Source organism: Varanus komodoensis, unplaced genomic scaffold, assembly GCF_004798865.1.
Source record: "Varanus komodoensis strain SLA01 unplaced genomic scaffold, ASM479886v1 scaffold5, whole genome shotgun sequence".
Lineage (NCBI taxonomy): Eukaryota > Metazoa > Chordata > Lepidosauria > Squamata > Varanidae > Varanus > Varanus komodoensis.
Genome location: NW_025336087.1, coordinates 41821003 through 41843920, shown reverse-complemented (window position 1 = coordinate 41843920; position 22918 = coordinate 41821003). Strand labels below are relative to the sequence as shown.

General features: G+C 43.7%; 1 protein-coding gene across 1 annotated transcript; it reads left to right on the top strand.

Annotated features, from left to right (window-relative positions):
- Positions 1–3589: 3589 nt before the first annotated feature.
- On the top strand, positions 3590–22564 carry HABP4 (hyaluronan binding protein 4). Its single transcript, XM_044446794.1, has 8 exons — positions 3590–3995; positions 10149–10296; positions 11961–12122; positions 13008–13079; positions 14472–14555; positions 16949–17117; positions 19304–19486; positions 22253–22564. The coding sequence occupies exons 1-8, from the start codon at positions 3698–3700 to the stop codon at positions 22307–22309; spliced, it is 1173 nt and encodes a 390-aa protein (XP_044302729.1). The 5' UTR covers positions 3590–3697; the 3' UTR covers positions 22310–22564.
- The last annotated feature ends 354 nt before the right edge of the window (positions 22565–22918 follow it).

Genomic DNA, 22918 nt, shown 5'->3' with positions numbered 1-22918 from the left:
GAGTGGGGTTGCTCCTTTCCTCTAGCTAAAAGTGAAAGTATGCTTGTTAGGTTCCAAGTTGCACAGAGAGGGTTTCATATGCCCCCAAGGAATGGTATTTTACTAATACAATCTGTAGTACCTATTTGCTCAGTGGTTGTCCGTGTATTGGCTTATTCAAAAATTTCTAGGTGAGAGTGTGCAAAATTTTAGTTTATTTAGTGAATAAAGCAGTGTTTATTCAAAAATATATTTAATGGGCTATTTTGGTGAAATAAACTAAAATCCTTAGCATACTGAATTCAGTGAGATTAATGCACACATATGTATCTGGGCAGTCTTGCAGTCTAGTCCTATCTGTGCTTAGAATCAGTTACACTGACTTCCAATTATATTTACTTTGAAGTAAATATGCTTCGGCTTGGTTACAGGTTTAGTTGCAGTAGGGAATGAGAACTGAGGTTGCTATGACCAATAAGGTGGATTTTGAGGAAGGATTTGAAGGATGTAAGACAAGACATCAAACAAACTTTTGAGGTGGCAAGGGAAAAACAGTAAACCCTAGACATCATTTTCTCTTACAAATATAATACAAGAAACCTGACTTACATTTTATCCCAGGTTAACTGCATGGTGAATGTCAATACATGGTAAGTTTGTGCAGACAGTTGGATGCCATGGTAGTATCAAGGGTTTCAGTGACCAAACCTTTGAAAAATCCCTAGTCCATTCTTTCCAGTGTTTCTTCTTTCCACAGAAGGCTACTGGTGTAGTATTCATGAAGCTAAGCAACATGATCTTGTTGGAAGTGGAATGGCTCTATTATTAATACCTTATGTATGACTTGCGGATCTGGACCTTTCTGTCTGAACTCCAACTCTCCCTTTTCCATCCATCCATCCATCCATCTCTGTGTGTTTGTACACTGTTTTTACTAATGATACAGATCTTTTATTTCTTTACAAGAACACAAAGGTAAACATGGGCCTAAAATATTCTTACCTCTCTGATATTATTTATGACATTTCTATACCACCCATAGCGGAAGCTTTCTGGGTGGTTTACAACAAGGTGTAAACACAATAAAATACAATAGATAAAAACTGTTAACAAGAATTAAAAATTTAAAATAGCATTAAAACATTAAAATAACAAAATAGAATTAAGAAGTCCCAGCAAAGAGTAAAAGGCATCATGGAGGTCTTTAAGGCCTCCACAAAGAGGGCTGTCGTGCCCTGGTGCTGAAAAGATGGCAAATTTGGCACCAAACAGGCTATAGCAGGAAGGTTATTCCAAAGACGGGGAGCCACCACCAGAAAGGCTCTCCCCATAGTTGCTCCCCTCTGAGCCTCTTGAGGGACTCGCACCCAGAGGAAGGTTCCAGAGGCTTGAGCATAGCATTCAGGTAGATTGGGGTTGGAAGAGGTGCGGTGACCAGTACTGCAGTCCCAAACTGTGTAGGGCTTTATAGGCTAAGAGCAGCACCTTGAATTGCAACCAGAAGCATATGTCTCAACTGTGCAGTCAAAACATGTGAAGGGCCTTGAAGGTGTGCAGAATAAAATTCTTTGACAAGCCATCAGCCTACCAACTCATACTTAAAGTGATATGAGTAGAAGTGCACACTCTTCTGTATATTGTGTAGAATAAAAATGAGAACTGTTGAAAAACGTGACCATAACACCTTCTGAATGCTTTTCTGGACTTTGCTTGAAAGAGGAGATATTGAAAGGTTAGCCACAATAAAAGGTCTTGATTTTGCTGTTAGAAATTCTGAGCAGCATTATGGATTATATTTTGCCAGTGCACAATGACTAATTAAACTTAATTTAACTGACACTGACAAACAAAAACCTGTCTGAGACAAGTTGGTTTACTGAAATTAACTGCTGGTTGCATTGCTCCAAATATCTTCCATGACAGCTGTGTTAGTCTGCTGCAGTAAAAACTAAAAAACTTCTAGCATCATATGGATTAACACATTTATTGTGGCAGAAGCTTTTGTGGCCTACAGTCAATGTTATCTGATGCATGAAGTGTTATCCTCAGTAGACTGGTACGTGGATATATTTGTTTAAAGGGCAAATGTCTATGAAACGAGTTTGTGACGTTCAATGTAAAACTTAAATTTATATACAAGATAAGCATAGTGACTATTGCAAAAAGCAGTAATTGGTGGTAACATAGTATTAAATTAGTTCATCACCTGTAATGGAGAGTAAGTCATCATTTCAGGTCTAGAATATAGCATCAAATTCACTGAAATGCTTGTCCAGCAATTTCACATTGGAGACTCCCTTTTAAGTTCCATTGTTGAAGAAATTAGCTTGAGATCAGCAGCAGAGTATCTTGGGATACTGAGTTATTTCCCAGTTGTTGTGGAATGTTAACATTTTTATACTGGATGTGTATCTCTTGCATGCGGACTTGTATCCTATATAAACAGAAGATAGGCATTATTGGCAGATGATTGCCTTTATTACATTGAGGGATTAGGCCCTATAGTTTTTCTGTCTCAGTACAAACAGTAACAGAACTGGAATGGTTTGTTTGCAGGCTTCTGTTCTGATTCCATAGTTTGTGTCTTTTTATGTGCTGTATTACTGGTAAGAAGTAGGAAAATACTTCCATGAAATGGGAGTCTAAATCGACAGAAATGTGTCACAATAAATTGATTAGGGTTTGGGATTAAGACCTGGGAGACCCGGATTCAAAGACCTGCTCAGTCATGAGACAGGAAGCTTGTAGCAGAGCCCTTGTTCTGTATCCCCAAAATCCCAAGGAGGAGAGGAAAGACTCCTCTCTGAAACTGTGGAAAGCTGATGCCAGTCAACCAAATGGACAATTGACCTAACTTGATATAAGGCAACATATATCCCTCAGTGAGTGAACAGGAAGAACTGTATATTCTACCTTCAGCCCTTAAAGGGAAAAGCGTGTGAAAATGTAATATATGACAATTTATAATTAATACAGACTAAAATAATTCCATTAGACTTTTTGTGGTACTTTTAAAATAACTTTTGAAACTAACTTGGCCATATTTTAACAAAGATTGAAAAAAGCAGAATGTGTATTCTTGTGTGATTCACAAATGTTCTCAGTCTTACGTGAAATAAATTTAATGCGAATTCTACCATTTGTAAAACCAGCAATATGTTCAGTCCGTGCTACTTCCTACACTTACTGAAAAATATCCCCATATACTGTAGTGGCGCTTTGCTTCTAGATTTTCTCCAGCGTGCCCACCCCATTTAATTCGTTTAAAAGTAGTAATTAAGAGGGTCTAAGCAGATGTCTTTTTTTAAGGTGGAGCCAAGCCTGCGCTTTACCAACAGACTTTTCTTAATCCTACTGGTTTTGCATCCAAAAGTGCGCACGTGACGCCACAGACACTCTACGTCATCGGCCAGTAGCGTGGGAAATTGAGGGGATTCCGCGTTTTCATTGGTCGGATGAAGAGGAAGTGCGCGTGCTGATTGGTCAACTCCTTGAGCATCATCGAGGCGCATTATTGGGTATGGCCGTGAGGAGCAGGGAGCGAGGATTGGCTGTCGACGAAGGGCTTAGGGCAGCACCACCGTAGTCATTGGGCAGTGCAGTCGGACGGGGCGGGCGAGTGGCCATGGCGTGGTTACTAGGGCCGTTCTGAGGAGGCTTGCTTTTTTTCTGTCGCATTCGGGAGAGGGTGGCCGTGCGTGCTGCCGCCGCTTCGGCGATGATGAAGGGCGCGCTGGCCAGCCCCGTGGCCGCCGCCACAACCATGCAGGAGAGTTTCGGATGTGCCGTCGCCAACCGCTTCCACCAGCTGCTCGACGACGAGTCCGACCCCTTCGATATCCTCCGCGAGGCTGAGCGGCGCAAACAGCAAAGCAAGAAGCGCGAAGAAGCGGCCGTCCCGACCAGCAGGAGGCCCGGCCCTGGCGGAGCCGCTGGCGCCTCGGCGGCCAAAAGGGAATCTCAGAAAGAACGCAAGGGCTCCCCGCTCCTGCAGCCGGAGAGCCCCCCAGCGTCCGGTACGAAGGCGGGGGTGGGCCTGGAAGATTGCGAGCGTGGCTGGAGGGAATGGCTAAAGAAGGCGCAGGTCGCTGCGGCGCTCGCTGGAGGCGAGTTTACTTGGGAGCAAGTCCCCTTAATGTTGGTGGACTTTCTTGCAAGTAAACCTGCGTAGTTACTTATAGCGCAGCCCTTTCCACGACTGCCCAGAGAGGCTTACTGTCAAGAAAGTGGACATGGGATCGTAGCCTCAGCTCACCAGCTTTGTCCCTGGATGTTAACTGGGCATTCCTTAAAGCGCACTGCCCGCTTCCTGTGCGTGTGATCGGGCACGGGTGGCATGAAGGGAATCCAGATTAGGAGCTGCGCTGGGGAGTGACAGCAGCAGAGCATTCGAATAAGCAACGCGGTGCGCACGCGGTGGCGGCTTGCTGCGGACGTGATGCCGCTTCCTGGGCCCAGACGCATGTGCGTTCCTTTCCCCCTCCCTCCGCAGTTGGTGCTGCTCGCTGCAGGGCTGCCCCCGCCTGCGACGGGCGGGCGAGCACGCGCAGCTCCTGGGCCTGGACGCCCGGACGGGGTGGCGCAGGCCCGCGTGGGCCCCCGGCTGGCTTCCGGCTCCTCCCCGAGCGGGCCATGAGCGGCTCCGCTGGCTGGGACGGCGCAGGGCCGCCGCCTGCGTGTGGGCGCGCTATTGTGGCGTCTGGCGGGAGTTTCGTAGGCGCTACCGCGGGCGGTGGCTGCGCTGAAGGTGGAGTGTGCTTGCAAGTTGTCGCTGTGTCTTGTCCCCGCCCTCATTCCTCAGGAGCTGGGCTGACCGGCGCCAGGAGTGCTTCGCTTGCTTTCCAACCCATCATTGTTTCGGACTAACGCCGCAAGCGTAAAGCATTTTTTTTCGTCTCCAAAGCGTCAGAACGTGGTGGGTTGACTCTCTTGAAAGCTGCTTCTAAGAGTTTTGGCCTACTCTGAAACAACAGTAAAAAAAAGCCAAACGTTTGGCTTAACAGCACCCCAAAGATCAATCTTCCACAACCCAGTGCTGAGACTGTAGCTCAGTGGCGCTGTTTGCTGGGGATGATGGAAGCTGAAAACACATGTATTCACAAAGTAATCATTAAAAAGCAGCAGAATGGTTGGCTCCTCAGCCACTTTTTTCCCTTTGGGCCTACTGCTTCTCAAGACATGCTGTGTACTTGTGAACATGTCCATATATGTAAGAACCAGATTTAACATTATGAGGTAGTAGGGCAGTGGTTTTTAGCTTGTGTGTCACAAAAGCTGGTATGTGTATTGTGAAACTACGCCTAAACAGGTTTGATGCATCTGCTGTTTGGTGCTCCTGCAAGCCGGAAAACTTCATGGAACATTTGTGCCTTCCTACACCTGCCAGTATATGGATGCTATATTGTGGGAGCAGCATGCTGGCATCCTTGATGCAGTCAGACATGTGGGAATTACTGCCATTGTCCGAATAGCATTGGCCCATTTCTGGGATGATTATGCAGAGGAGTGGATGTGATGCCAGGAATTAATATCAGTTGTGCAGTTCTGTCCACTACACATTGCTCTTGGGCTCTGTGGGAAGCAGATTTAAGTAGTTTGATATCTGTGTGCTGCTACAGTGAAAATAAAATTGCTGACTGGAAAACTTAGGCTCTGAATATGTGTTGGTGGTACAGATGTAAGGAAAACTGTGTTAAATAAATCCTGCCAACGTACTCATCAGTTTCTAATGGTTAGGCTCATATAGCAAAATCACACCAGACATAGAATTGTGGTGGTGTCCCTACTGGTATTTTATTTTGACTTCCATGATTAGTAGTTGGTTTATGCAGAATAATTCTTGTAATCACACAGAATGTTTGAGCAATTGTGTGGGCATAATGCAGCAATTATACATGTTGCTACTGCCTTTCCTTGCTCTGTAGTCTGCCATTTTTAGTATCGCGTGTATACTCTAGCTAAATAAGTTTGCAAGAGCTGGAGGTTGGACTGGGAAATTCTTTTTACCTTCTTAAATTTCTTTTTGTCCAGGTGTTTTGGAAACTCTGGGATACAGCCTGTTTACTAGCTATACTTCCTAAGGCATAGGCACAGTGATCGGCTATTTCAGTTTTGTATTTGCAAGAATGCACAGAAGTACACGGCAAAGCATAAGCAGTGCCATCATTATCTAGTACTGCATGTTTCAGTGTTCTTCATCGCCAAGTTGAAACCATCTTTTAGACTTAGACTTTTTAGAGCTTCTGTGGGACATGTCTTGATTGTAGCTTGTAATTTTCTGCTGTACCCTACAAAATTATTACCAGCTTTTTCTAGAAACTGTATCTGTGGTGAAGAGAAAGAAGAATGTCTTTGGATATTCCCAAATTTTATTGTAGACTTCTCTAATGAAATAGGGAATTATGTAGATTTAATTCTTTTTTGTTGAGGAAACCATGGGAATTGCCATCTTTTTGGTGCATATTATCAATAAAAGGTACTGCAATACCTACAATGTCTTTGTTGACCGGTTTGCACAAGTCATTATTTTCCAAACAGGTGTGTTGTGAACGAATGGCTGTTGTGGGTTTAGAAATAAATGAATTCCCATGTGCTCAGAGTACCCACCCACTTATACATGTTCTCTGTGTAAGCCACGTGTGAGTGCCGGCTAGAATAGGCCATACCTCAACTGCCATCCTTGATCATCGTCTCTGTTGACTAGGGCTGATGGGAACTGGTGTTTAAAACATCTGGAGGGCATCAGATTACCTACCCCCCATGTAGACAGCTACAAAATAGAGGTAAAATAACTTTTAAAGGATTACAAAGCCTGTGAGAATAAAATGTTCTCTGCCTGCTGCTGCAAGGACAGCCAGGCAAACTTTTCTTACTAGAACATTCTTGGGGAACTTGTACTGAAAAGACCTGTTTTCAGGTAGCTACCCACCATATCTCCAAGGACATTGAAAGCAGGATCTCTGGTGACTTCAGTGTGAATAGTTTGGTGTCATTTGCAAGCTCAGCCACTTCACTGCTTACTCCCAATCCCAGATCCTTTTTGAATAAGTTGAAAACCTTGGTCCTCATACAGATCCTTGTGGGACTCCACAATTTATCTCCTTCCATCAGCAGAAATTACCACTTATTCCCACTTTCTGCTTTCTGTTCTTTAATCAGTTACTGATCCATAAGAGGTACTCACCTTTTTATGCCATTCCTACTAAGTTTGCCCAGGAATCTTTGCTAAGGGACTTTAATTGGTGCTAGGCCATCTCTGTCTAAGCAGGGTCCTAATTGGTACACCAGCCTAAACTTGTAAAAGGTGCTGTGTTCCACAGAGGCTACGTGCGTCTCTAGTGGTGAGGAAGGACTTGCAAACTCAGAGCTACAAATGCAATCCTTTCATGGGAGTGCTTACTTCCAGAACTGGTTGAACAACTTTCATCTTGACAAACTCCATACTAACAAGGTCTTTGTCTGTCTGCATTAAACTTAAGTTTATTGGCCCTTATCCAGTCCATTATTACAACCAGGCACTGATTAAGCACTTGAAGTGCCTCACCTGGATTTGATAAATGAGTGAGGAAGCTGGATGTCAGCAGCGTACTGATGGCACAGTACTATTAACTATCCAGAAAACCTTGTTCATTGGTGTTTAGTGAATGTTAAATAGCATGGGGAATAAGATGGGATCTTGTGAAATCTCTAATTATAAATGCCATGCATTTGAGCAGAAGTTTTCCAACACTGCCTTCTGCAAATAGTCACCCAGGTATGAGCGGAACCATTGCAAATTTGTACCATCTATTCCTAACACAGCACCTTTCCAGAATACCATGGTTTATGATATCAAAAGCCACCGTGAGAGGCCTAGGAGAATCAACAGGTTCATACTTGCCCTGTCTCCTCATCTGGCATAGGTCATCCTGCAAGGTAAACCAAGGCAGTGCAAAACTGGGCCCTACATTGTAATGGATCTCGAAAATGTTTTTTCTTCCAACCATACTGAATAAATAGGCTCCCCCTTTTCATGTATGAGATACATGGAATGTATGAAATGTGAGTGGGACAAAACGTGGGAAGTGAGAATGTGGCATTTTGAAGGCTCTTCTTGCTGTTTATGCTCTTAAAGAGCTTGTAGTGCTTGGCACATGTGTCTTTGGATATACCTAGTATTCTGGCAACTTCTCTTCAACAAAATGAAATTGACTTTCAGTGTGGCAGTAGCTCAGGTTTTGGGGGCTAACATTTTAACAGTTAAAGCAGCATTTGTTTCTTCATGGTACCTTCAGATATTTTTCACATGTGTTAGAATAGCCAAAGTTGGGGTGAGTGTATCTTCATTGTCAATTGCAAGGTCTTTTGGGGGGTGGGGGGCATGCATAATTATGTATATCTTCAGGATCTGTTTTTTTCATCACCTAGGCTAAGTATGAAAATTGTTTCATGCATTTTTAGGAGTATGTGCATCCTATGTTGTCAGTGTTGGTTGTCGGCAGGCATGATAACTGCACTTCATATGTTTTAGTTGGGGTTCAGCAGTTTGCATACTGGGTGTGATTCATCTTTTCGTATAAACCAGCAAAACCTGCTTCCATGCACAGCTGGACTTCCCCACTGAATCATTTGTTCTGAGCTTGTAAAGCCCAGTCAAACATTTTGCCTGTTTTTTTTTCCCCTCCACTTTTTTTGGCAGTCAGTGCTATCTGTATCTGTAACTTGAAAATACATTTGCTTTTCTGTTGTTTGATTGCGCACTGTCAGTTCACTTCTAGCACATCAGAAGCTGTACACTAAATGATTATGTATGTTAGCCTTTGAAAAAAGAAAGAAAAGAAAAAAGTTCATGTGTGTGGAAATTTAACTGACTGAACAGTTGAAGATTAGCTTTTTTAAAAGCACAGTTTATTATTAAATTATTATTTTAAATAACACATCAGGAAATACCAATGCAAAATACAGGTGCAATCAGAAATTAAAATAGTTTCCCAGTCCTGGCTTTAAAAAAGGTACTTCAGAAATTGATTGGTGCAAGAAACTGTTAAATAATTGTAAAAAAAACATTATATGATTTGAATCCTGTGTTACTCAAAGGACTGGTTTGCCCTTCACAATAATCCACTCTGAGAACAAGACAAGCTTGGTTAGTTATTTGAATGCTAACCGACAGTGGTGCCAATAGAGGATCCAGTTCTCTGATCATGCTGTGGCTTGTTTCCAGCTTAAACTTCCTTTGTGCTTCCTGCACATGTCTCAGCCGCAGCTCCTCTATTTTCCTGCTGTGTTAGGTTCTCTCTGCCAACCTTTCTTGCCTGGCAAAGCACCTGTGCTGCTAAATGTATGCTGTATCTTCAGCACGGGGAGGAGGCCTAATTGACTTTTTAGGATGAGATGACTGATAGTTTTATTTTTTTTCCTTTAACACACACATGCACATGTACACTCTCTCTTTGGCTGTTCCTTACAACTTTCCCTCTTGCTGGCACAGCTTGGTATGTGTATGTGATTGACTTACCTCTGGGTATGTGCAGACATGCTTAGTTTAACACCATGGGAATTCTAGAGGGAGTAATTAAGCATTCCCACATGCAATAATGATTTTGCTATGAAAACAGGAGGAGGGAAGCTTAAATCTGCTGCAGAATCACCAGGATCCCAAACTGGGGTTGCATGTGCTTACTCAGAGAGAAGCCAGTTGTACATATTTGCATAACTGTACTGCTCCTGAGGTGATAAGTCAGTCACTGTCAAATGAAGCACTGAGTGCTGGAGGAGAAGGGGTGGAGGGCATTACAAGGGGTAGTCAGGATTTCCATTCCTCTTACCAAGTGACCTCTGCAACTTTTTCAAAACAAATAAATTCAAAACTCATTTTGCCCTGTTTGGACATCATGATGAGCCATCCTGAACAACCCATGGCTTCTGACAGTGGCTTCCTTGAGAAAAATAAGCCACTGTGTGGAGGCTTCACCAGTTTTGCACATCACAGGAAGTGACCATGATGAATACTACATGTTGGGTTGTCATGTTGTACAAACCAGGTCTAATTCTCATTAACTTCAGTTAATTAACTTCTGCTCTAGTGTTAGAAACAGATATAAGCTGATCATCCGTTTGTTTGATAGAAATTGATGCTACTCTCCAAGGTAATTTTAATGCTACTAACTGAAATAATTTGTGCTCAACAGGCCAGAAACGAGCTCCAAAAAGGGGGGAACAGCAGGGATGGAATGAAAACAGAAATACAGAGGTGAAGCAAGATAAAGCTGAATGGAGACCTTTCCGGGAATATCGTCCTCAAGAGATGGAAAGACAAGTGGAGTTTGCTCTAGAAAGGTATGTGCTGTTGGAAAAGTAGAAAGGTAGCTGTTAAAAGGATTTTGAGGTCATTTGAAAAGTAAGTTGCCATTTAGTTAGGCAGTAAATGGTTTCTAGATGTGGTCAACAAAAACATGCTACATCTAGGGATGGGTGAGGAATGAATGTGTTTTGGGGTGGGAACCCATCAGCTTCCCTGGGCTCCGATTCCTGGACTCCAGTCTGCTTTGATGTGACCATGAGTCTGAGGTCCTGGTGAGCATGCTCAGTGTTCAGGTGGTGTTCACGAGGAGTGCAGACATGGTGCAGACAGTGCCCTCTTCCATGCCACATGCAGCAGTCTTTGTGCTGCTGCACGTGATGGGGAAGAAGGTTGCTGGTTGTGTAAAACTTATGTTCCGGATTTCCTCTTGGCTTGGCTCACTTTCCAAGACAGAGAGCATGAGTGGAAGTCTGCGAATACTAGAGGGGTGGATTCCACAGTGCTTTGAAGCATCCCCAGCTATGATCAGCCATGCCTCATTTATCAGTTCCCATTTGACTGGCTGTATGTTCACCTGCTCATGTGTAAGACTAAAGTGTGTAGGGGGACTTCGGAATGCATATCAGCCCCATCCCTACTGTCTCAGCAGTCCTGAATTATTTGACAGGGTTCATGACAGTGATAAATCAGTAAATGCATTCAGGTGAATGAACTCCTCAGACCTATGGACTCAGCCCACAGAAGTCTAACTGGGTACCAGTAATGTAGGGATGCTGGTGGTGGTGCTCACAGGCATGCTGATGTTCCTCTACATACTCTAGTCCTACCTGTGGAAAGGTGAACAGCTGCATGGGGCTACTCTGTCTCAGGTTCTTAGAGTTAGTTATTCCTTTTAAGCATCAGATTGTGAGGTGGAGGCTCTCTCCTTGGCTTACACATCTCCAGTTGACGGTTCTAAGATGTGAAACCTAGAGTCAAGCATAACAGAAGCTTTAGTTACATCTTCCCTTATACATAACAGTTAAATCCAACATTGTGTGAGCAGGCTTCGGCATGCGTGGTACTTCCCTTTGCTTTCTTCCCCCTGCTCCAGAGGAGATGGGGGTACACATCAGAGCTACAAAAGAGAGGGGAAATCCATTCCCCAAGTGGTTTCTGTGCCATTGCTGGATAGCCCACTATTGGTCCAATCGTGTTTGTATTTCTTGTGTATCTATATGACAACATTTAAGATGCGTTAGAGCCGGGGTCCTCAAACTTTTTCACCAGGGGGCCAGTTGAAAGGTGCTGGTGCTGGGCGCGGGCCGGAAAGGTGGTGCCAGCAGGGCGTGTGGGCTGGCGTGAGGGGGGGGCACGGGCGAGGCGCAGGGGTGCGCATGGCAAGGGGAGGGGAGGCGAGGCAAGGCGGGGGCAGGCACATGCCACGATGCAGCAGCGCATGCACGATGCAGCGGCTTGCTCACTTGGAGATCGTTTTCTCCTAGCGAGTCCAAAACGATCTCCTCGTGAGCAAGCCTCTGCCTCCCCGCACAGGGGTGAGGCAGGCGGCGGTGGGCGCATGTGGTGTGCAGGCGCGCTTGCGGAGCGTTGGAAACCTCTGGGGCGGGCCAGATAATGGCCATGGCGGGCCGGATCTGGCCCCCGGGCTGTAGTTTGAGGACCCATGTGTTAGCGCAAACTACAGTATATTCTCTTTCAGACCGATGGACCGATTTGAACGGGAAAGACCAATGAGAGGTCGTGGAGGAGGAAGAGGTAGCCTGCGGGGCAGAGGAAGAGGTGGTGGAATGAATAGGACTTTTAATGGCTTTGATCAGAGAGGAAAACGGGAATTTGACCGGCAGAGTGGGAGTGACAAAACGTAAGTACACATTATGTATGTTTTATCTAGTATTTTAATAAATAGCATATTAGCCAGACCTGGGCATTGTATGGCCTGCGGGCCACATCCGGCCCGATGGCTGACCCTGACTGGCCCGCACGAGGTCACTGGCAAATTAAAAGTCAATGCAAATATATATATTGTCATAATATAGATGCAAGCAATACAACTGCACTGCTTTTATTTTGAAGGATCTGCTAAATTAATAGTGTTGTTCTGTGCTCCACATGTTCATTTTAGCATTGTAATGTTTCATTTACTGTTTTTATAGACTGTATAAAATATATATCAATAGAGATATATATTGAGCAGAGCTGTAAGTGTATTGGTCCGGCCCTTAACAACTGTCAAAGTTTCTCATGTGGCCCCATAGGAAAATTAATTGCCCACCCCTGATATTAGCAATACTGGTTCTGTTGTGGAACATGGATAGTGCTGATGGGGAGCTGAACATAGTGAGAAGATGTCATGCTTTCAGGAATTACTTTTTTAATTGGTAGGACCATGTTAACCACCTGAGCAGGTGCAAATGACATATCCTTTGAATCAAAGCATGTGTCAGACAGAGCTTAAGAGTTTTTTATGAAAATCCATGCCTAATTGATACAGTCTTTCTTCAACTTAGGAGTAGTTTTAGGTGAGACAGAAAGTCATTTTCTTGCTGCTTTCTTTAAGTAATTGAGAATCATAAATTCTGCTGAAGTACTGCAAGTAATTTTGAAAGCTATCAGTGGATAGATCTAGATTTACTTTCTGTCCACCTCCTGCTTAACATGCCTAGTCGATATGCCTTTGTACCTCCTATTACATGCATAGTTTAACTTCTAAGAAGAAAGAAACTGAAAGAATGCATTTATTTTTTAGAGGAGTCCGAGCAGAAGACAAAAGGGGTGGAAGTGGACCTCGCAACTGGGGAGCAGTTAAAGATGATCTGAGGTATGATAGTGCTTGTATTAAACTGTTTATCCCATTAAGAGTATGTTTCCAAGTTGCACATTTCATAATTTGCCAGTTATGAACAAAGTTGGTTCCTTAACTTCTGTCTGATGGCTTTCAAATTCTGCAGTGTAAAACAGTTTACTTGTAAGCCCATGGGAAGCCATGCAGATCATGCTACTCTTTGGACCCTGAGATAATTTGAGAGGAAAATTCATGGAAATAAAGTCATTCATCCCTTTGTGTCACACCTCTGAAAAGCCTCTTTAGATAGTTGGGGTCCCACCTGAGCCATGTGGCATGTGGTGCAGGAGGGAGTAGGGAATAAGAAACGTTTATTTCTTTGAACTTCCTTTCAGGTAATCTGCTAAATGTTCTCTGAGAGCTGGGAAACATCTCTGCCCAGGACCTTGGAGGACTGACTGATTTTCTTATTCTACTGATACCTATTGTGGTGTTCGTTTCATTTCTACAATTCAATATCCAGAGCTCTCTAGTTGTATATGCAATTCAATACTTCAATTTGCAGTTAAAATTGGTAACTTGCAGTAAAGTTTATGAATTAGTATGTACAGGCAGTCCCCAGGTTACAAATGAGTTCCGTTCTTGAGAAAACTGAAATTCATCTTTAAGTTGAGTTTGTTTGCAAGTCAGATCATGCATTTCTGAGTGTCAGGGGCACAGTACCCCCATGAAAGTGGAAAAATGCAAATATCTCTAGCTGCCCCCCACCCAAACTCACCAGTGCCGCCTCTTTGCAGCAAGGAAATGCTGGAGAGATTTCCCTCCCTAGATGGGCAGGGCAGGAAGGCCTGCTTTGAGGGTCTCCCTCTCTCCCCTTCCATTTCCTTTCTATGGTGATAACAATTTAACAATTCCCTACAGTAGGCCATAGACTTTATCGCAGTTTGTCAGTATGGGTTGTTCATACCGCAGACTGTTTTTAAAGCGGGCAGTCCTCTACTTGCTTTTGGGTAAACTTTGTGAACAGAAAAAATTGACATTTTGGTTTACTAGAGAGAAACTTAAATGAAAACATTGACAAATAAGCACATTGCACTCATGTCTACATGTTGGTTAATGCTCATGTCCACATGCGAACTTTGGCGCAGGGAAGATGGCAGAATGGAGTTTTTATTTAATAATACTTTTACGGCTTTACTTAACCTATTGGACCATTTCTGTCATTCAGTGCATAAGCATTATACTGGTTACAGAGGCCAATATTTTGAGCCCCACTTCCTGACATTAAGGCATTTTTCTTGAATTTCCCGTGGCCATACTGGCTGGGGTTACACATTTGGAAGGAACCAAGTTAGGGAAGGCTGGACCAAGGAATAGTGCTTTTTCTGAACAATCCATATGATTTTTATGTGCATGAATGTTTTACAGTGAGTTGGAACAGACTGCTCCTATGGAAGAGACTGCAGAAACGGAGGAAAATTCAGGAGCACCTGAGGGAGAAACTCCAGCTAAGTATGGACTGATTTTGAATATCTTGCTCTTCTTGCTGCTAAGTCAACATTAGAAAGCCTCTTATTGGGAAATTTTATTCCAGCATCATGCCAAGTACAGCAGATTCTAGCATAATGATAAAAATCAGGAATATGGAATAGATACTGATGTATCATGATTATAGTGCAACCAAGGATGGTCTTGGATTGAGAGCCTAACCTCAGGGGGTTGATTTAACTTGGCAGTTGTAGGGTTTGCTCTTGAGTCTTTGACCTCCAAAGAACCCAGAGTTTCTAGGTCCTAACATCATGAAATAGCTTGGGCATTGGGCATTCCTACATTGTTAAATAAAAGCAGAGATGGCTTATGTGTGCTACTATTATGTGCAAACCAGACTATAGCAAATTCTGGAAAGATTTTGAGTTGTGTCTTCAGGTTGTGCATTAAACCATTTTTAAAGGTCTTGATGCACCATCTAGAAGGCAAGCTCTATGCAGCAGCACTGGAGTGATGTGAGCAACTTGCATCACATGACTGTGTTGGCTGAGGGAAACCCTTGCACTTAACAGATTCTCTAAAATGTAGTTCTCATATAACATTAAGACACACAATGTACCACTTGTTTTGAGGGGGCAGAATACATTTGCCTGTCTTCTGGGTTGCCTTTCATCATTTAACTGACTTAAAATGAGACAAACTTGTTTCAACTTGCCCCACTTCCACAGTCCAGATCTCTGTTGGGTTTCTGGCCTGTTTATTTGGGACAGACTAATTTTTACTAAAAATAGAGGAAATAGGGCTGATTCAGGTTTCCTGTCTATGTGGCCAAGCTTAGAATGGTACATGCTTTACACAAGTGTGTAGGAGGAACTTCCAGCTACTTTGTGAGGATAGTGTTGAATGCTGTACAGACTACAAAGAAGAAAAGCCCCAGCAGAAATGGATTTTTCTGACAACTTCCAGATTGCCTTCAATTTTAATAACAAAACCACTCTCCCAGTTAGCTATCTGCATAGTGTAATTCCTGGTGGAATTATTGCCACAGCCATAAAATGTCCAAATTCTATTCCCATCCCTGCATTAGATAAACTTCTTACTGTTATTAGGATATACCATGGAGTAGATTTTTTGATTTTCTTTCATGTGACAAAGGTACAGAGGTATCTGTGGGGCAGGCAAGCTAGTAAAAACATGTGGTTTAGTCTTGAACTTAGTTTTGAAGGCAGAGACAGGTGTCTCATATTTTCGTGGATGAGCTTGCATACAGCTAAGGCAATACATTACTGAGTTCTGTTTTAATCATACATCTTGGACTTGTTACGGCACAACTGAACAGATCATCTATGTTTAAAAAAACCCAAAAAACAGAGATGCCGCAGTGCAGTATCTGCTGCTGTAGTACAGGAGAAAGTGAGTTGCATTCCTGTAGCAGGATAAGGTTAGTGGTAGAATCCAGTCGAGCACCCTTCCTCAACTGGGATGCTGCCATGTGTTGTGGACTACAGCTTCCATCAGCCCCAGCCAGCATGGCCCACTTCTAAAGGAATGCTGAGTGTTGTAGACCCAAATGTCTGGAGGATACCAGGTTGAGGAATGCTGCTACTGTGAATTCACCCAAAGCATTTACACATACTTTGTACTGCAACTTCGAATAGATTGAAAATGCAAGGTGAAGTACTAATCTGGTCTTATGACTAAGGTTGATAAGATCAATTTGAAAGCAGGTATGCAGGTGATCCTTTACCCCAAGCAAATACACAAAACTGAATTTGGCTATATTACCAAGAAGACGTAGACCATAGTCCAAATGGACAGTTTTTTAACCATGACTTTACTGTCAATGTCACAAGGAGTTTACCACGAATGTTCGGTGTCAAGTCAGGTTATAAACATATTTAAAAATATCTGAACCCAGTGTTCAAAGTGCCTTTTGTCCTTTTCGTACTGCATTTCCTACTATTGAATTCAGCTGCAGAGTTAGGACAGCCGTGTAAACAAAATGGGAAACAAGAGGGGAGCACCAGTGTGCTCAGGGAAACCCCAGAGTTTTCGAAAGAAGAAAAATATTTCTGTGGAGGAAAAAGCCCGGAAGGGGCAGCCATACAAACAGCCCGATTAGGACTGAGGATGCTCAGCGGCCATGTTGAGTGCTCATGTTGTAGCATGGGGGAGATGGAATGGAGTTTCTTGGAAGAAGGTGTGGCTGGCGGACAGGAGTGCTGAACAGGAGCGTTCGATACTGCAGCATTTTGTTGCCTGTTGCACATGTGCAGGCTCTCCTTACCACCTGCCTTTCAGAAAGGGACACTTTGTACAAACCTGAGTAAGCTGCCTTCAATGAAGCTGTACCCTGCCTGTCCATTCCTGGCATTTCAAAGGTTAATGGTTTTTACTTTGCAACTATACACCCTTAGAATTGCTGAAGGAGAGCCAGTGGAAGAAGTAGTTCAAGAGATGACACTGGATGAATGGAAAAATCTTCAGGAACAAAATCGACCAAAGCCTGAATTCAACATCCGGAAGCCTGAAACCACTGTCCCTTCCAAAGCAGTGGTGATTCACAAGTCAAAATATAGAGATGATGTAAGCATTAACTTAGAATTTAGAGGGTTCTTCCTTTAAACCCTGTGTTAAAATTTCTGTAGTTCATCAGAGCAACAGCTCAAGTTTGTTTTTTAACTTGTAGCAGCATTCTCCACTCTGATTAGATCATAATGACCAAACAGAAACATTTTTGTTGAAGTTTCTATTTGTTGTGATGGTTGAATATCAGCGATTCGGTTTGTGGCACTTTTTTTAATCTCATTCGCAAACTCACTTTAGTATAAACACTACATTAAATACTGCATTTTACATGAAAACAACTATGTCCAGCGAACCATGGGAAAAAGAGGGACAATCACAGCAGCAGAGTCCACTCCAGCCACATTGCCTTCAGTGCAGGTATGCATGGTACCCCGAGCTTGTGCCTGTCCAGAACAGTCAGCTTTGTCTTGGTGATCAGGATCCTGATCGTGCAGACACAACCCACAAATGGAACCGTGCATGCTTACAGCTCTCTGCATATGTTCAGTTGAATGCAGTGGAAGTGCACTCTGTGGAAGGTGTGACAAGCCCTCTGAGTATGTATATTAGTAAGTTCATAGCTGTTTCCTCAGTCAAATCAATTTCCACTGCAATATTTTAAGGCTCTTGTCGTTTGGAAGCAAAACTAAAGCACTGAAGTTTTTGCTCTTGAGGGGATCCTTGAGTTTTGGTAACTAATAATAGTTTTGAGTGCCTAAGGCTGTGCTAAAGATAAGCATGACTGAGCATGTGGTTTGAGCTGCTGTGCTGGCCCATTAAAGGCAGCTCTCCCATCAGTCCATGCCCTTCGCGCCTGCTCTTCGTCTTACCATTTGCTGGGCTGAGAGCAAGCAGGGTTTGATGCATGGTTTACTTGGAAGTGGTACCATTCTTGCTCGGAGATTCTTGTCTGGCTGTTGACCACTGAGGGTTGCACACGGTAGCACTGTTTTAAAATTGCTCGATACAATGTTGCTGTGTTGTACCTTGCTGTGAATGCACCATTGCAGAAAAGTGGCTCCCTCGTGTGACAAAATGAATGCTGGAACATGGGAAGCTGCCTCATACCAAGTCTGACTTGTGGTCCATTTAGCTGAGTGTGGCTGACCCTGATCGGCAGCAGCTCTTCAGGGTTTCAGGCGGGAATAACTAGTGGTGGTTGGGTTCAAATGGCAGGCCCTATCCACAACGGGTGTGTGCATGCCTGGCATGTGCTGCAGCATGGATCAAGTAAGTTCTGGTGAGTCCGGCATGTTGTTCGAACCAAGTGTTGGTCTTGGGCTAGAGGTCCGAAGAACTTGGTATAGCACATGGATACCTAGTGACATTAATGGAACAGATGGCTTGGAAATAAATACGCTTTTCTGGTTTGTACGATTAAAAGCTATTGCCCAATGTGGCACCTGGACAAGCACCTTTGGTAGAGCATGTTGCCTACTGCTTTTGTAAAGAGCAAAATGTTGGTTGGTGAAAATTCAAAGCCATTAGGTGCCCCATGTCATCTTTCTAATGCAGAGACAACTAGTCAGCCTGTTATACTTGCAAGTGATAATACTGTTGGTGTAATATTAACACACTTTGGAAAACAGCTTATTATTGTCAAGTGTGTTAAAAGAATGCCAGAAGACAGGAGTGGGCAACTTGCCACACTTCAGATGCTCTGGCCCACCACTCCCCTCACCTATGGCTGTGGTGCCGGAGGGCCACAATCGTGCGGAGGGCCACGAGTTGCCCAGCCCTGCCTTAAGGACTGCCATCTCTCAGGACCTTCCTCATTTCTTCTTGGCTCCATCTTATCTTAAGAGTAGCAGATGGTGCTTGTGGACAGAGTATCCTTAGCAGGGTCACCAAGGCTGTGGCAGCTCCTCTAGAAGAAGTCCATTCTTCTCCCTTGCCTCTGGTTTTGGCATAGTTGCCTAAAATGGTCCTCATTTATTGTCCTGTCTTGTTTTGACAGTCACTTATAACTGTTAATTGTCCTTTATTGTGTACTTCATTACATTTTATTCTTGAATTCTTAAATTTGTGTAAATCACCTTGTTGGCCCACTGGGCCAAAAGGTAGGTTGAACAGAGTAATGGTTTTAAAAGTCTGTAACTTACTTCATGTTCCCTTTCCTCAGAAAAGAAGGAAGCCTTCGGTGCACCTTTCGGCATGATGTTCTTTCCAGATACCTTGTTTAATGTGGATGCATTCTGTTCCAGGTCTTGAAGGAGGATTTTGAGGATGAGTCCCACTTTTTCCGTAAAGCAGCAAATGACATCACTTCTCAGCTGGACATTAATTTTGGAAATCTGCCTCGTCCTGGGCGTGGAGCGAGAGGAGCACGAGGTGGGCGTGGGCGCGTCCGGAGAGTGGAGGACTCGGGACCCAGGCCAGAAGTGATGGTAATCCTTTCTGTTACTTGTGATCTCAGTTCTCCTGAGTTGCTGTGATCCCAGTACATTTACAGTCTGCCTTTTTTCCTCTTGTGAGGAGCCCAAGGAGGCTCATAGTGCCCTCCCCAACTACAACAGCCCTGTGAGGTGAGTGAGTGACTGGCCCAGAGTCAAACTGGGAGCTTCCGGTCTGAGCAGGGACGAAAATAACCACCAGTGCACACCGAATGCCTGTAGTTACGCAGTCAGAATGGTACTACTCTGCACAATCGTCGTATAGGGGAATCCCAAAGTTTTGAGAATCATAAAAACGGTCTAGGAAAAAAATCTCAAGTGGGAAATTCCCCCAGGCAAGCTATTGAGAACGGAGTTTGCTCAGTTGCCATGCATAACTGACTCACTTTTGGGGAATGGAAGGTAGCATCCTGGAAACGGCACTCCACACCGCCACATTTCACTGCAGGCCTGCTCCCGCCATTTATTAATGTTCTGCCCTGCTTTCCTTGGCTACCAGAGAGATCCAGAGAGCGCGAGCCTAACAGGCAATGAAACACAGTTTGTTCTGCTGTTAGGATCATCTTGAGCCACTGAGAAGTCCAAGATGTCAGAAATACTTCAGTATTTTGAGGAAAGGATGGGCCTGCTAAGCCTGTGGAGATTATCTGCCCCACAGGGAAAACTGTTCCCTGTGGGGCAGAAGGGATGAGGTCAGGAAAAAGGTGCTGAATGGCAGGCCTACTTTTTATGAACCATGTCCTGCTAATTTTTGAGTAGGCATGGTTGTGCTTACTTCTGAAAAGACATGCAGCAAGACCTGATATTTGGGGTGCAGTTTTAAAGTACAACAGGGTGATTCAATCCTGCATACTTCTGCATACTTCTGAATAAACAGGGTTCCTAGTATAATAGAATTTGAGGGGCTGGGACTTGTAATACAGTCCCCAAGAGCTTTTCCAAAAGGAAATCTAGCCCTCGGCACAAAAAGGCCCCACAACCCCTCTTTTAGGGATTAAGTGGTAATTCTGGGGTCAAAAGTGCATAGGGGTAGAATGGATTGTGCACTATCAGTGGGAACACAAAAGAAACTAGCAAATTTTCATGTTTAGCTACTTCCTAGTATTTCGGCATTGCATCCACCATCAGATGGTTCTCTTGTATGGGTGGAAATTAAGAGCTTGGCATAGGAGAGTGCCTTTACATGTGCTATTGGTGGGAAAAGGAACAGTAAGGCGTATTTGGATTAAACCAGTTCAGTTGCTTTTCCTTCAAAGAGTTCAGCCACAAACGTACTTCAGTTTAATCTCAACTCATGATGTTGCGATAGGGTTTAGTGTGGGTGGTGGTTGAACTATGGATTGCTGTTGAAACTTGGGTTAGCGTGTTTGTGTTCATGGGTGGTTTGTGGTTAACAGCTGGTTCAGACAACACAATAACCCATGTTTCAGCAACCCACACTCAACTGTGCTATGGGGTCATCTCTACCTAGCCTGACAGCATGTCAGTTTGCATGATCTAACAGCCTTTTATGGGTTAATGTACCCTTGGAGTGCCCTAGTACAGGCTGGCCACCATTATAACTATGCAAGGTACAGCCACGCCATGTCATGTTGTCCAAACCCAGCTGGACGAGACAAGTTGAAAGTTAAGCAATGCACACACAGTACTTAAACAGTGGGTGAGTTCCTGTGACACAGCAACCTACCCTGGAGATAAATTGCAGCGTAGGGTGTTCATGGAAACAACTCATGGTGTGCTTGGCAGGCAATGGAAGGACAGTCTCCCTTGCAAATCCCTACGCAACAGAACCTGTCTTACCTCCTCTCTCTGTTCACATCACAACGTGATAGGTTTGCTATCACTGCTGCTTTTTCCGCTTTTTAAGGTAGGTTTGTCGTCTCTGGACTGACAGCCCCAGCTGAAGCAGCACACTGGAGGAGCCATCACTCGTTTGCCACCTTGGACCAGAAATGCGTGCAAATATTTTCATTGTGGAGTTGGTGTTTCTGGACTTGTGCAGCTGCATAACTCTTGAGTACCTGAAATGCAGAGCCTGGCATGGTCTGTGGCCTGATAACTACTTTGAATCTGTGACTTTGCTTTCGCTTGACTGCAGTCAAATGCAAAGTCACAAGAACATCTTTGGATGCAAAGGGGGTGGGGGAGTGAGTAAATCACATCCTTCACAGAGAGATCCTTTTAGTTTAAATACAGACCTTACAGTATCCACGTTTCCACATGAGTAGTTACTTTTGGACAATTGTCAAAATAAGAATCTTTTAAAGTAGGCCTTTTGACAGAGCTAAATAGCATTTTGATATGGATATATATATAGATTTCTTCTATTTTGAAATAACCCTGCTGAAAATAACTCTCCAATTTACTTACCACATCCCTTTGCAAGCAGAGATGCTCCTATGGTTTTCCTTGGCAGCTTGCCACTGGACAACTTCTTGGCTTACCATGATGTTGAGGCAAGTTTTGGCATTTAGTTTGGCAACTCCAAAACAGCACAGTATCACAATAACAAATGTGTTGAGCTTCCTCACTGAATTCTTAGTTGAGTGTGTTGCTGGAAAAATTACTTGCCTAATGTTCATGGAAACTCCTCATTCATAATTAAAAGGCAGTTCCACCAAATAGAACTCATGATGGACAAAGCCAGAGCCTCTAGCTGAGTAGCCAAATAACCGCCAGCTATAATTTGACAAAAGGGTGGGATATAAATGTGAATATTAACCATTTAAAAGGTTTTGAGTGTACTCTTCTTCCCCTTAGACATACACCAGTGCTCCAAACCCTGATGACCCTGAGGATTTTCCTGCTTTAGCTTGAAAGAACTGAATGGCACCTCCAAAAGTAGCCGTGAAGATACCAGTTCTATGTTGCTGTGGGAGCGAATCATCCAAGTCTACAGAGAGAAATGACTTTTGTGTGTGAATTTTGCACTTCTATTGTGTTAAGAACCTAGACATATCCAGTGGGCTATGAGGCAAGGTCCAGCACCACTGTTCTTGGATTAGCAGTGTGCAGGCTTATGGTATCGTACGCGAAGGGTTTCAAATAAAGGTTCAAGATGATGGTGTCAAACAGGTGCAGCGGGACGACTCTTTGTCAATCGCGTCACAAATGTAAGCTATACAAGATTATATATTGGGGACTTGATAGTAAACCCCCATAGACACTTGAACCTTTGCCATACTCAGGTAATTGCACAATTTTCAGAGGGTGGCAAATAAAACACAAAACTTGCTGGTTGGGGTGTAAGGTGCTATTTTAAATGTAACTTATTTTCTTACTATCAGAGGCTGCAAACTATAGACATTATTTCATTTGCAGCTTGAAAAATTGAGTGCATTCTCTGGGAGGAAGCTATAGAGTAAAAACAAACCAGAGTTGTATGCTGATAGGATGGAAGGTGGTTAATTCTGCATGTGAAAGGTC

What these genes read in the sequence shown, in the direction of transcription:
- HABP4 (XM_044446794.1), top strand. Translation starts at nt 3,698, where the DNA reads ATGATGAAGGGCGCGCTGGCCAGCCCCGTGGCCGCCGCCACAACCATG. An exon ending in GAGGGAGAAACTCCAGCTAA is followed by an intron (nt 14,556 to 16,948) that starts GTATGGACTGAT and finishes ATACACCCTTAG; the next exon opens with AATTGCTGAAGGAGAGCCAG. An exon ending in GACCCAGGCCAGAAGTGATG is followed by an intron (nt 19,487 to 22,252) that starts GTAATCCTTTCT and finishes TCTTCCCCTTAG; the next exon opens with ACATACACCAGTGCTCCAAA.